General features: G+C 50.4%; 1 protein-coding gene across 5 annotated transcripts in view; it reads left to right on the plus strand.

Annotated features, from left to right (window-relative positions):
* The window catches only part of TBC1D16 (TBC1 domain family member 16), a 29,321-nt gene extending 17,712 nt beyond the window's left edge, over positions 1-11,609 (plus strand). For 4 of the 5 annotated variants that reach the window (XM_041409055.1, XM_041409060.1, XM_041409056.1 and 1 more), the window contains 9 exons: positions 2,958-3,155; positions 4,472-4,619; positions 5,627-5,794; positions 6,609-6,757; positions 7,907-8,041; positions 8,689-8,875; positions 9,200-9,379; positions 9,880-10,026; positions 10,513-11,609. In XM_041409055.1, coding sequence (XP_041264989.1) covers positions 2,958-3,155; positions 4,472-4,619; positions 5,627-5,794; positions 6,609-6,757; positions 7,907-8,041; positions 8,689-8,875; positions 9,200-9,379; positions 9,880-10,026; positions 10,513-10,758 — 1,558 coding nt within the window. In that variant the 3' untranslated portion in view covers positions 10,759-11,609. The remainder of the gene's footprint in view (positions 1-2,957; positions 3,156-4,471; positions 4,620-5,626; positions 5,795-6,608; positions 6,758-7,906; positions 8,042-8,688; positions 8,876-9,199; positions 9,380-9,879; positions 10,027-10,512) is intronic. The other variant, XM_041409057.1, reaches the window with a different exon arrangement.
* Positions 11,610-11,886: the final 277 nt, after the last annotated feature.

The following is an 11,886-nucleotide window of genomic DNA, read 5'->3' on the forward strand; positions in this document are numbered from 1 at the left end:
TCCATGAAGAATTTTTCCCCAATATCCAACCTGACCCTCCCCTGGCACAACTTGAGGCTGTTTCCTTCTGTCCTGTCCCCTGGCTGGCTCCACTCTTCTGTCAGGGAATGAGAAGGTCCCCCCTGAGCCTCCTTTTTTCCAGGCTGAGCCACTTCCCCGGCTCCATTCCCTTCCCTGGACACGCTCCAGCCCCTCCATGACCTTCTTGAAGTGAACACATGAACATGGCCCATATTTTCCTGACCCAGGTTTTCTAATCCTCCTTGATTTTTTAACCTGTCCCTTTTATTCCCGTGCCCCACTGCACTTGTTGTTTTGCTGACCAGTGCTGTGTACTAGCTGGTGCTCTGTTTTTCCTGGATCCCACAACCCAAAGTCTCTCTGGAATGTTCCTCCGGCTATTTGCATTGCAGTGCTTCAACTCCTGCTTTTATGGGGTGCTCTGGGATACATTCCTCATCCAACAGATAGAATAGTCTGACAAACAATAAACTCTTCCCCTGCATTTGTCTATCTTGAGTGCCTGGTTAGAGGACTCCCCAAACCCCACAAAATTAGCAGAGATCATACTGCTTATTGTTACCGACCTACAGAATGATCTCAATATTAAAATTTTATTTAAAAGCAATCCAGAGATTACAGTATTTTCAATTTTTTTTTTCAATCAATATGTACAGGAAAAAGTAATTTTAGACAGAGTGCGGGTTTTTTCCAAATTTCCCCAGTGACTCAGCCAGCACCAGCACGAGGTGGCTCTGTCTCTGATCTGTCCTGAGTGTGAATGTTTGTGTCCATTGACCCCTGTGAAGGGCAGGGAGGGCACAGGTGTCTCTTTCAGATTTCACCCTCTACGTCAGCGAGACCATCGGAATTTCCCCGGGCTGCGCAGGCTGAGGCACTCCGCTCACCCCTGGTGCTTCTTGCTGCCTGCAGGGGCTGAACCCCCGACACAGGAGCTGCCGTGCCCGGGATGCGTGTGCGAGCTTGTCACCGGTGGCTGCATGGGAACTGTAAACATTTGTCTTGGAGAAGCATTTCCGGAGGTTCCCCCAGTGCCAGCGCTGTGCCCGGCCTCTTCTGCCCGCGGGTCTCAGCTGGCTGCTGCTGCATCTGGGGCAGATTTGGGGTTTGGAGCACAGGGAACTGCAGCTGGAAATGCTGTGTGCGCTGAAGAGCTATGGAATGCCCAGCATCAAAGCCAGCTCTAGTGGTAACTCGTTTCTTGGCAGTTCTCTGGACATCTCTGCTGGTCATTTCAGATGATGTTCTTGAAGATCTGGCATGTGGACCTCTGTGACCAGGACCCGCATGATCCTCACACCAACCCATCCTTCAGCCCTTTTGCCATTAGAAAATGGGTTGCCTCTGCTTAGTCTTTGAGTTAGTTTGAGTCATCTCTTCCAGGAAAATCCTGTGTAACCAGCTGTGGCTGTTATGAAGTGTTGCTCCATAAATACCAGCTGCTCTTAGCAGGCAGTCCAGCCCAAGTGTCTTGTACCAGGACTCTTGTTACATCTGTGTTAATGTTAGATACTCAGTGTTTTAGAAAGTGTTACATTTTGCCACCTTATCAGAAAGTAATGCTTGATTTTTCATAAAGGCCAGTACAATCTTCATGGAAAAATCCCCAAGGCAGGGGATGGTGTACAGCTGTGCCTGTGGTCGAAGGTATCCTGTCTAACCTGGAGTGAGCTTGGATGTATGGTGTGACCCTTATTGCCACCTCCCTTCTGAGTCCTCATCCTCCAAATGGCCTGAGTGTGAGTTCTGCTTTGCTGCTTTCTTTCCAAAAACTGGAGCAGCAGAACTTCCCAGAGATCCATGAAGCTGCTCCTTTAGCCAGAGTCAACCAGTCTTGGTCTCCTCCAGTGCCACAGGAGCAGGAAGGGGCTGGGGGAGCTGAGCCACACACTGGAGCAGGGCTGGGATGAAAATGCACCCAGCTGGCTGGGCTGTCCAGAGCCCTGTCCCTCGGGATGGAAGAGGCCCTGGAGCCAGGCGCGGGAGGCACACGGATGTGAAGTGCATGCTGAGTGTGTGATTTCCAGCCTTCAGTGCCCACATTGTTGGATAAGAGGATTAGAAAACACCACATAAAGTGGCCTTGCAGGGGGCTGCTTTGTACCTGCTCCGGGCCTTGTCTGGCAAACCCCAATTTCACAGCAGAGCCCATTCAGAGCCCGCGCCGAGATTGTTCACGTGCATTGGCCTTTTTATGAGCCAAGGGTCACAGTTTCACATTCACTTAATTCCCAAAGCACTGATATTTTTCCTTTGGGATGGGGGCTGGTGGGGAAATGGGGGCTTTTTGAGTTTGAACTCAGTTTGCATTTAAAGCTGGAGATCTGGGGTGGATTGGGAAAGGGTTAGGTTCACTTTCTCTACTTTGTGGTGGATTGAAGAACTCAGGTGTGATTTCCCAATCCTAACTCTGCCAAGGTTCAAGACTGCAGGTGGAAACCATTTGTCTAGAGTTTATAGACATGAATCCAGTCTTGGCAGGTCCTCTTGCAAGAGGTGTAATGAGAAACTCAAGTTCAGGGGAAACATCTTTGGATCTTACTGGTCAAAGAGGCAATTTCCCAGATGAGATCTCAGGTCCACGCTGCTGTTGGAATGTTCTCATTCCTCCTGTTCCCATCCTGATGTTGAGTGGCTGAGCTGGACACTGAGGGCATTGCTTGAGCTTCTTCATTTTACCTTCTCAAAAATTGGTGTTTTGAGGAATGAGTTTGGCTCTCCCCAGTTCTACAGGCAAGAACTTTAGGAAAAGGCCAACAGCAGGATCCTTTTTGGGATGGTAGGGATTAATTTAAATAAAAAAAATGTAGTTGGTGAATGAATGCCAGTTTCAGAACTCTGACTAAAGGTTTTTAACATGGAGCATCTGTGATTGTTGCATGTACCCACAGCCTCCCATGGCTGATGGGGTTTTTGTCCCCACGCTCTGTCCACAGGGACACATGTGACAATCGCATGACCTGCTCCACCAGCTCTGCCTCCAGCCTGGACACCAGTGCCCAGTCCCAGGAGAACAATGGGCAAACGCAGAGCACCAGATGGGATGAACAGCAGAAGGTATTTGCCCTCGAGCAGGTGTGTGGTGTCTTCAGGGTAGACCTGGGACAAATGAGATCCCTTCGCCTTTTCTTCAGGTACTGGATCCTTGTGTGAGCTGTGTGTGAGTTGTGTGAATTGTGTGAGTTGTGTGTGAGCTGTGTGTGAGCCGTGTGAGAATTGTGTGAACTGTGTGAATTGTGTGTGAACTATGTGTGAACTGTGTGTGAGCTGTGTGTGAGCTGTGTGAATTGTGTGTGAGCTGTGTGTGAGCTGTGTGAGAATTGTGTGTCATCTGTGTGAATCCCGTGTGAGAATTGTGTGAACTGTGTGAATTGTGTGTGAACTATGTGTGAACTGTGTGTGAGCTGTGTGTGAGCTGTGTGAATTGTGTGTGAGCTGTGTGTGAGCTATGTGAATTGTGTATGAGCTGTGTGTGAGCTGTGTGTGAGTTGTGTGAATTGTGTGTGAGCTGTGTGTGAGCTGTGTGTGAGCTGTGTGTGAGCTGTGTGTGAGCTGTGTGTGAGTTGTGTGAATTGTGTGAATTGTGTGTGAGCTGTGTGTGAGCTGTGTGTGAGCTGTGTGAATTGTGTGTGAGCTGTGTGTGAGCTGTGTGAATTGTGTGTGAGCTGTGCATGCTCCATGTTGGGGCTCTGGGCAGAGGTGATTTCTGCAATCCTACCTGGAAGCCTTTCCAGAACAATTGTCTCCAGGAAAGTGAGTGTCAGCCTTCCCAAGGAGAGCCTCTGAATTACAGCTACAGAGTCAAAAGGATTTTATTTTTAGTAAAGTAAAGGTTGCTCTTAGCTGTCATACCATAAATGCTTCACATAACCTGGGGATATGAAAAACATCTTTATCTATGGTACCTTTTCTTTTGCCTGCCCCTCACCAGGCTCCTCTGGAGTCTTGCTGCTCTTAGCCTCTTCAGTTATCTTTCAAATTATTACAAAATTTATTTCAAATCATTGCAAAAACATTTTACTCCCTTTTTTTTGCTCTCACTCCCTGTTTCTTTGGACAGAGCTGTGTGTGAGCAAGTGTGCACATCCCTAGGAGCTGACTTTGTGTACTGCCTTAATGTTTCTGGGGCAGACTTCCTGTGGTTTTTCCTCCAGGGAAGACAAATTTTAAATCCTTCATGTGAAGGAAAGGTAAAAATAGTGCTGTTACCAGGCACAAGTGGAGAAAATTGTCACTATGACCATGTCACACAATCATGAAGTGTCTCAGTTGAAGTGACCCATAAGGATCAGTGAGTCCCAGGGATGTAAAGCTGCCTCTGTGCCCTGTTTTATGGGGCAGCTTGGTGTTGCACTTTGTGACTTGCTCTGCACTGTCTCTCCCCGAGGGTTCTGCTGGTCCCTCGTGGTGCTGGGTGACCCCTGCAGGTTGCTCTCCATTGTTCCCACAGTGATGAGGCATGTACCTGTGGGCAGCTGGTGGTGGCAAGCAGGGAGAGCCAGTACAAGATCTTCCATTTTCACCACGGTGGCCTGGATAAACTGTCCGAGGTGTTTCAGCAATGGAAGTACTGCACAGAGACACATCTCAAGGACCAGGTACCTGAGCCAGGCTCTTGGGGCCACGCGTCTCACACATGGGTTGGTGTGTTGGAGAAATGAGGCTTTGAGTTCGTGTCACCAGGTCAGGCAGGAAGCTGCCAGATGCTGGGTGTTTAGGATGGAAATGCAAACTGGACTCAAGGTGTCTCTTGGACTTGTCTGTCTCCATCCATTCCTGTTCTACCTGTGCAATATGGGGGAAGATCATCCAGAAGATTTACTTAGTGATTTTGATGGGTCTGACAGGTCAGCGCTGTCCTTTAGGCACAGAAGGTGTCTGGAAATCTGCAGAGATAGGTTGGAAATTGTGTCAGAGCCTTTCATCCATCTTGTGACGCATAACATTCCGTTTGGAGAATGTTTTGACAAGGCATCTTGCCATATTTTGTTCAATCTACATACAAATGTGATAAGAGCTCTTTAATTATCTGTTTAAGATATTGTATGTGCTTATTAGAAACAGTGATTTTTAAATTTCCATCCTTCCCACAGAGCCCCCCGCTGCTTTTCTTATTACGGTCGCATGGGCTCACTTTTTGCATTGAGCAACCTTTGATTTTTAAATTAAATGTCAGCTGCAGCCTTGCACTGGGATCCTGAGTGCCCTCAGAGAGCCTGGCAGCGCAGTTCCCCGCTCTCCTAACAGCAATCCCTTTGTATATGGCCAATCATATGTAATTTATTGCAGGCATTCCTGGCAGGGGCAAGTTTTGCTGTAAGCAGCATTAATTCAGTTTCAGGTCGGGGATAAGATTGGAGGAGGAATGGAAACTATTTTTTTTTTTAAGATGAAGCTGTTTCATGGCGGATTTTAATTATTCTAATCACTCTTGTTATTGTAATGGTTGGAATTAAAAAAAAAAAAAGCCAACAAAACCTTCCCAAGTGCAGCTCCTCAGTGCTTAATCCTACATGAAGCATGCAGAGGTTTCCCTGCTCTGCGTTTCACACTGTGCTGCTCTCCCTGGCTCCTGCTGCAGCTGTGGTTTGTTCTGCCCCCTCAGCAGCTTGCAGATGAGAAAACCTGCATGCAGTTCTCCATCCGCCGCCCCAAGCTGCCCTCCTCGGAGACGCACCCCGAGGAGAACTCCCAGCGGCGCCTGGACGTGGCAGCCTGGCTGCACCACCTCAACGAGGCCGGCCAGGTGGAGGAGGAGTACAGGCTGAGGAAGGTGAGGGGCTCTCCTGTGTTCTCTCCTGTGCTGAGTGCGGGTCCCCAGGGGAGCTGCAGGAGTTTGTGTTCCTGCCAGGGCAAGAGCTGGGCTTTTGGGAGGAGGGAGACCTGAGTGAAGCCTTGGCTGGAGGACTGGATTCCCACCTGGACGTGTTCCTGTGTCCCCTGCTCTAGGTGACCCTGCCTTGGCGAGGGGGGTTGGACTGGGCATCTCCAGAGTCCCTTCCAGCCCTAACAATTCTGTGACTCTGTGGTGCGTGTGACTCTGTGACTCTGACCGAGGAGCTGTCCCACTTCTGCTGCCGTTTGGAATCAATAAACCAAAGTGTCCAGTGCCTGCTGTGTTTGCAGAATGTGTGACCAAGTCACAGAGAGCACTGGAGATTGCTGAAAGAGCTGAGATGGTTGAAATAGCTGAGATTGTATGAAGTGAGATTGTATGAGCTGAGATTGCTGTATGAAATAACAGGGCTGAGGGGAGCACGGGGCCCGGGCCCTGAGAGAGAAGTTTGCAGTGCAGTGCAGAGTCTCCAGGATTTGGGATTAAGCCGTGACATGAGAACGACACGTTAATCATAGAGCCTCTCCGGGGGTGGTTATTGACATTGAAATGAGCCTGATTTGTGTCTGGTCTGGGAATAGAGGGCCAGCACTTTCCCTCTAAACATGTGCAAATTGCAGGAGCTTGAATCAAGGCGTCACTTGTCAGGAAAGAGCCGCAGAGGCACCAAAGCACAGCAGCGGGCAGTTGCCTGTTGCTGATTTTGAGAATGTGAAACTGTACCAGCCATAACTTTTGCTCCTTCTTCCAGGCCATTTTCTTTGGTGGGATTGATATTTCCATCCGTGGGGAGGTGTGGCCCTTTCTGCTGCACTACTACAGCTACGAGTCCACCTCTGAAGAGAGAGAGGCACTGAGGCTGCAGAAGAGGAAAGAATACTTTGAGATCCAGGAGAAAAGGTAACAGACCAGCATCATGGAGCTCCCCTGCTTATCTTCCTTGGGCTGGATGTCATAGTGACACCTCAGTCTCTGCATCCTTGCGTGAGGAGAGGCTGGAGTAGAGGAGTGGCAGGGATGGGGAAGGAGGTGTTGGGCACTGCTGAGGCTCTGGAGCCAACTCCACAGAGCTCAGACATTTCCTTACCTGGGCTCTGGGAGCAGCCCTGTGAGAACCATGCAGGGAAACACCTCCCAGGCAAGGCTTGGGTTAGAACACTGAAGGTAAAATTGGGATCTTATATTTCTTTATGAATAAAATGTACATAAAAATAAGGGATGAGAAGGGTTATGTAATTCCAGAAGGTTGTTAATGAAAGATTTGTGTGTTGTTAAATGGAGGGGGGTACATTGAAGCTGGAGGGGCACAGTACTGTTAATAATCAGGAGACAATCAAACCAGAGTGGTGAGTTCTGGTGTGCTGAGTTCCAAGGGGCAGTGGAGAGCAGAGTCTGATGCTTTTGAAGTGTTTATTGCAGCAAACACATCATGTCATCCTGTTTATAACCCAGGAGGCTCCTTCCAGTAATCCCTTGGGACAGACAATCCACTGTTCTGGACAGACCTGCTGGTCTATTTTTCAGGTGCTGAGGAAACTCGGTACAGGAATAGTTTTTCTGCAAACTAAGACTGAAATGAGGCTTTTTGTTCCTTGTGGCAATCACATTCCTTTATTGGCAACTCTTTGCTGTTGCTTTCCAGAAGGTTGTTAATGAAAGATTTGTGTGTTGTTAAATGGAGGGGGGTACATTGAAGCTGGAGGGGCACAGTACTGTTAATAATCAGGAGACAATCAAACCAGAGTGGTGAGTTCTGGTGTGCTGAGTTCCAAGGGGCAGTGGAGAGCAGAGTCTGATGCTTTTGAAGTGTTTATTGCAGCAAACACATCATGTCATCCTGTTTATAACCCAGGAGGCTCCTTCCAGTAATCCCTTGGGACAGACAATCCACTGTTCTGGACAGACCTGCTGGTCTATTTTTCAGGTGCTGAGGAAACTCGGTACAGGAATAGTTTTTCTGCAAACTAAGACTGAAATGAGGCTTTTTGTTCCTTGTGGCAATCACATTCCTTTCTTGGCAACCCTCTGCTGTTGCTGTGTGGTGTGCAGGCTGTCCATGACTCCAGATGAGCAGAAGGATTTCTGGCGCCAGGTGCAGTTCACGGTGGACAAGGACGTCGTGAGGACCGACCGCAGCAACCAGTTCTTCCGAGGGGAGGACAACCCAAATGTGGAGACCATGAGGTGAAGTGTCTGATTCCAGTGTCCTAAAAACCATGTCCTGCTCAATGTTAATCAGCCCCCAGCCCAGGCTGCCTGGGAGTGCTGCACAGCACCCATCTGCCTCTGCAACCACGGGATGCAGCAGCAAGGACTTCCCCAGTGCTCCCACTGCTGCTGTAGTTCCCTTCTCAGTCCTATAACCCTGCTCCCACCTCTGAGCTTCCCTGCACACACCGGCACAGCAGAGGTGCTGTGGTAGGGCTGTGGGCAGGTGCTTGGGTCTGTGGTTCTCCTGGTGGGGTAGAGGACAGGCACACCAGAGTCTGCTCCATGACAGTGTGACTTGTAAAGGTGTGATCTCAAAAGAGTTGGGTTTCATCCAACAGCATGGCTTGGAGGTTTATGGATGTGTTGGGCATCATCTCTCCTTTCCCTTGGGCCATTCATTTCTGTCCTCCTCATCTTTTTAAATTCTCATTTTCTGTTTATATTTTGCTGCCTGTGAATGCCAAACCTTTTTCTGAAGTTTATGCCACAGGACTGGGGTTTGCAGCAGGGTTTCCCTGTCTGTGTTATAGCACCTTACATGAGGCCCTGTGTCTTTGTCACTGAGATGATGCTGTCACCTGCCCTCACCTATCCCCTCTGCATTTGTGTCTCTGCTCCAGGAGGATCTTGCTGAACTATGCAGTGTTTAACCCAGCCATTGGATACTCCCAGGGCATGTCTGACCTGGTTGCCCCACTCCTGGCAGAGGTTCTGGACGAGTCGGATACTTTCTGGTGCTTTGTTGGGTTGATGCAGAACACGATCTTCATCAGCTCCCCCCGGGATGAGGACATGGAGAAACAGCTGGTGAGGCTGAGTGCTGGGCTCCCTTCAGCCCTGTCATGGCTTCTCCTCTCCCCTGTTCCTGAGCTGGGGGGGTCCAGCATTCCAAATCACACTCCAGAGCCACTACATCCTTGGGGTGATCCTTGGGGTTGCCATGTGCAGGGCCAGGAGCTGGACTTTGATGATCCTTGTGGATCAGTTCCAATTCAGGATATTCTATGGAAATACCTGGTGGGTAGAATTGATCCTGGGTGGCTGAGGTACTCCAGCAGTTACACCCATCCTTCTTGTGAAGTGGCAGCTGGGAGAGAAGAGCTCTCCAGCCAGCCCGGGTGTGTTTTGCAGCTGTACCTGCGCGAGCTGCTGCGGCTGATGCACCCCCGCTTCCACCAGCACCTGTGTGCCCTGGGAGAGGACGGGCTGCAGATGCTCTTCTGCCACCGCTGGATCCTGCTCTGCTTCAAGAGGGAGTTCCCGGAGGCCGAGGCGCTGCGCATGTGGGAAGCGTGCTGGGCTCACTACCAGGTGAGGCAGCTGCCAGGGCACGGCACATCCTGGCTGAGTCCTCAGCCTCAGCACTGAGCGTTTCCAGAAAGGCTCTTCAAAGCAAAGTCGCCAAAATAAGCTGGGTCTGGGACTATGGCAGAGGTTTATCTGAGTGGCAGGAGGATGGAGCCCTGCTTGCCTCTCCTCCTTGGGGATGTGTGCGCTTCACAAGGAAGTGTTCCAGGAAATGCTAAACACCCGCTTCTGAAGTTCAGGCTTCTCTTACACAGCTGGGAAATGTCTTCCCAAAAATCTGCTCTATGGTTCAAACACTGGTGCAGACCTTGCTGCTGTGCTGTGAAGTAAAGAGGCTTTGGCTCAGCTGTGGTTCAGAAGTCACCAGTGACTCACATTCTCATCACTGGGCAGAACTGAAGGGTGCAAAATCTCTCACCAAGGACCTGCTTGTGGAGGGTGGGAGGTGGAGCCAGAGCTCTGCCTCCACCTGCTGTACAGCAGCCCCTGTGTTCCCATTCCAGACAGACTATTTCCACCTCTTCATCTGCGTGGCCATCGTGGTGATTTATGGGGACGACGTCATCGAGCAGCAGCTGGCCACTGACCAGATGCTGCTGCATTTCAGCAACCTGGCCATGCACATGAACGGGGAGCTCGTACTCAGGAAGGTAAATGCCCAGGTGCCCGTGTGGGACAGGGTCCAGAGATGAGTCAGAGTATTCAGAAACCCAGGGACTGCTGCTTCAGCTTTGCATCTCCTGTATCCCCGTGGCTGCCTGGGTGGGATGCTGCTGTTTGCCTGGAAACAAGATTTGCAGCAGGAGGAGGTAGTTGTTGAGTGCTTGGGAGGTGGCAGTGTGGTTGGGATAACCCTTGTTTGGATAACCTGCTCAGGGAAAAGGAGACAGAGCTGTTGGTGCCATGGTGCCCGTTCCTTTCAGCTGGCAGCGAATGGGGCCATGGGATGAGCTGTGGTGTGCGGCAGCCCCTGTGACCTGCCGCTGTCCCCAGTGCCAGGTAACCCTCAGGTGTTTGGCAGGAAGCTGTTTGCTGAAGCCCAGGCAGCCAAACAGGAGGATTGGGTGGGAGTTCACCCCAGCCCTCCATGCTGGTCCCTGGTGAGGGGTGACTGTTTTCCCTCTCTCTCCCTCCAGGCCAGGAGTCTGCTCTATCAGTTCCACCTGCTGCCCCGCATCCCCTGCAGCCTGCACGACCTCTGCAAGCTGTGTGGGACAGGCATGTGGGACAGCGGCTTCATCCCTGCCGTGGAGTGCTCTGGCCACCACCCGGAGTCCGAGAGCTGCCCATACGGGGGGCTGGTGGAAGTGTCTTCTCCTAAAGCAGGAAGTGAAGGCAAGAGAGGCCTGAAAACACGGGATGTCTTTGCCTTCCGAAAATAGCTGAGAGGAACAGGGTGCGACGGAAGGGAAGGGCAGGAAGGATGTGCATAGGAAAAAATGTTAAAGAAAGGAATGGAGGAATAGCTTGTCAAGGCTCCTGAGAAGACTGGAAGGTGTGGAATGGAAGAGGAATTAAATTGCTCTGTAGGGGAAGTTCCGTTGCATGGGTGATGGAACCTGAGAGAAAGGCATCGACCCAGGAACTCTGTTTGGATTTGATTTTGTTAGAAACCAGCTTTTCTAGGTTTTAACAAGGACTTTTTATTCTGCCTCTGGGACTGGACTGGTTAGCAACCAGAACTTTCTTACTTGCTGGTGAGAAACAAGAACACTCCGGGGAGCCAAGGCTGCCCAGAAGTGTTGGTGGGCAGGTGGCAGGAGCAGAGCCAAGGCCACTGTCCCCTCACCCAGAGCACTCCTCTCTGCTTCAACCAAAACATGCAGCTTCGTGGCTTCTTTTTAAAGCCATAAAAGCCATTTTAATTATAATCTGCCAAAAATAAAACTGCAGACCATTGGGATTGCAGGGCAGGTGTCTGCTTTGCCAGCAAGGAAGGACCAGTCACCTCGAAGTCTTGTCTCTGGCCTTTTCTGGTTTTATAGGATACACTGGCTGGCATGATTTTTTTCCATTTTTGTAAAAAATGGACTGCCCCAGGTCTCAGAGCACAGCTGCTCTGAGTCAAGGTATTTCACAGACACTGCCCAAAGTTTCCTTCTTCATGTGATATTGGGAAGGAATTCTTCCCTGGGAGGTAGCTGAGGCCCTGGCACAGGATGCCCAGAGCAGCTGGGGCTGCCCCTGGATCCCTGGAAGTGCCCAAGGCCAGGTTGGACAGGGCTTGGATCAACCTGGGACAGTGGAAGGTGTCTCTGCCCATGGCAGAGGCGGGAATGGGATGAGCTTTAAGGTCCCTCCCAACCCAAACCATTCTGTGACTCTCTGACATTACAGCAAAGCTGTTTCTTTATGCTGACAGCTGCAGACTTTAATACTTTAGTCTGTTGCTTCCAGTATGTTTCCCATTGTGTTTCCTTTGGCTCTCCTCAATTACTGAATATTTACTGTCCTTGCCTGTCACTGCCACAGCCTGTGGCACATACACCCCCTGTGGGTTTTAGGCCCTT

Source organism: Onychostruthus taczanowskii, unplaced genomic scaffold (genome assembly GCF_017590055.1).
Source record: "Onychostruthus taczanowskii isolate IOZ18803 unplaced genomic scaffold, ASM1759005v1 scaffold30, whole genome shotgun sequence".
Taxonomy (NCBI): domain Eukaryota; kingdom Metazoa; phylum Chordata; class Aves; order Passeriformes; family Passeridae; genus Onychostruthus; species Onychostruthus taczanowskii.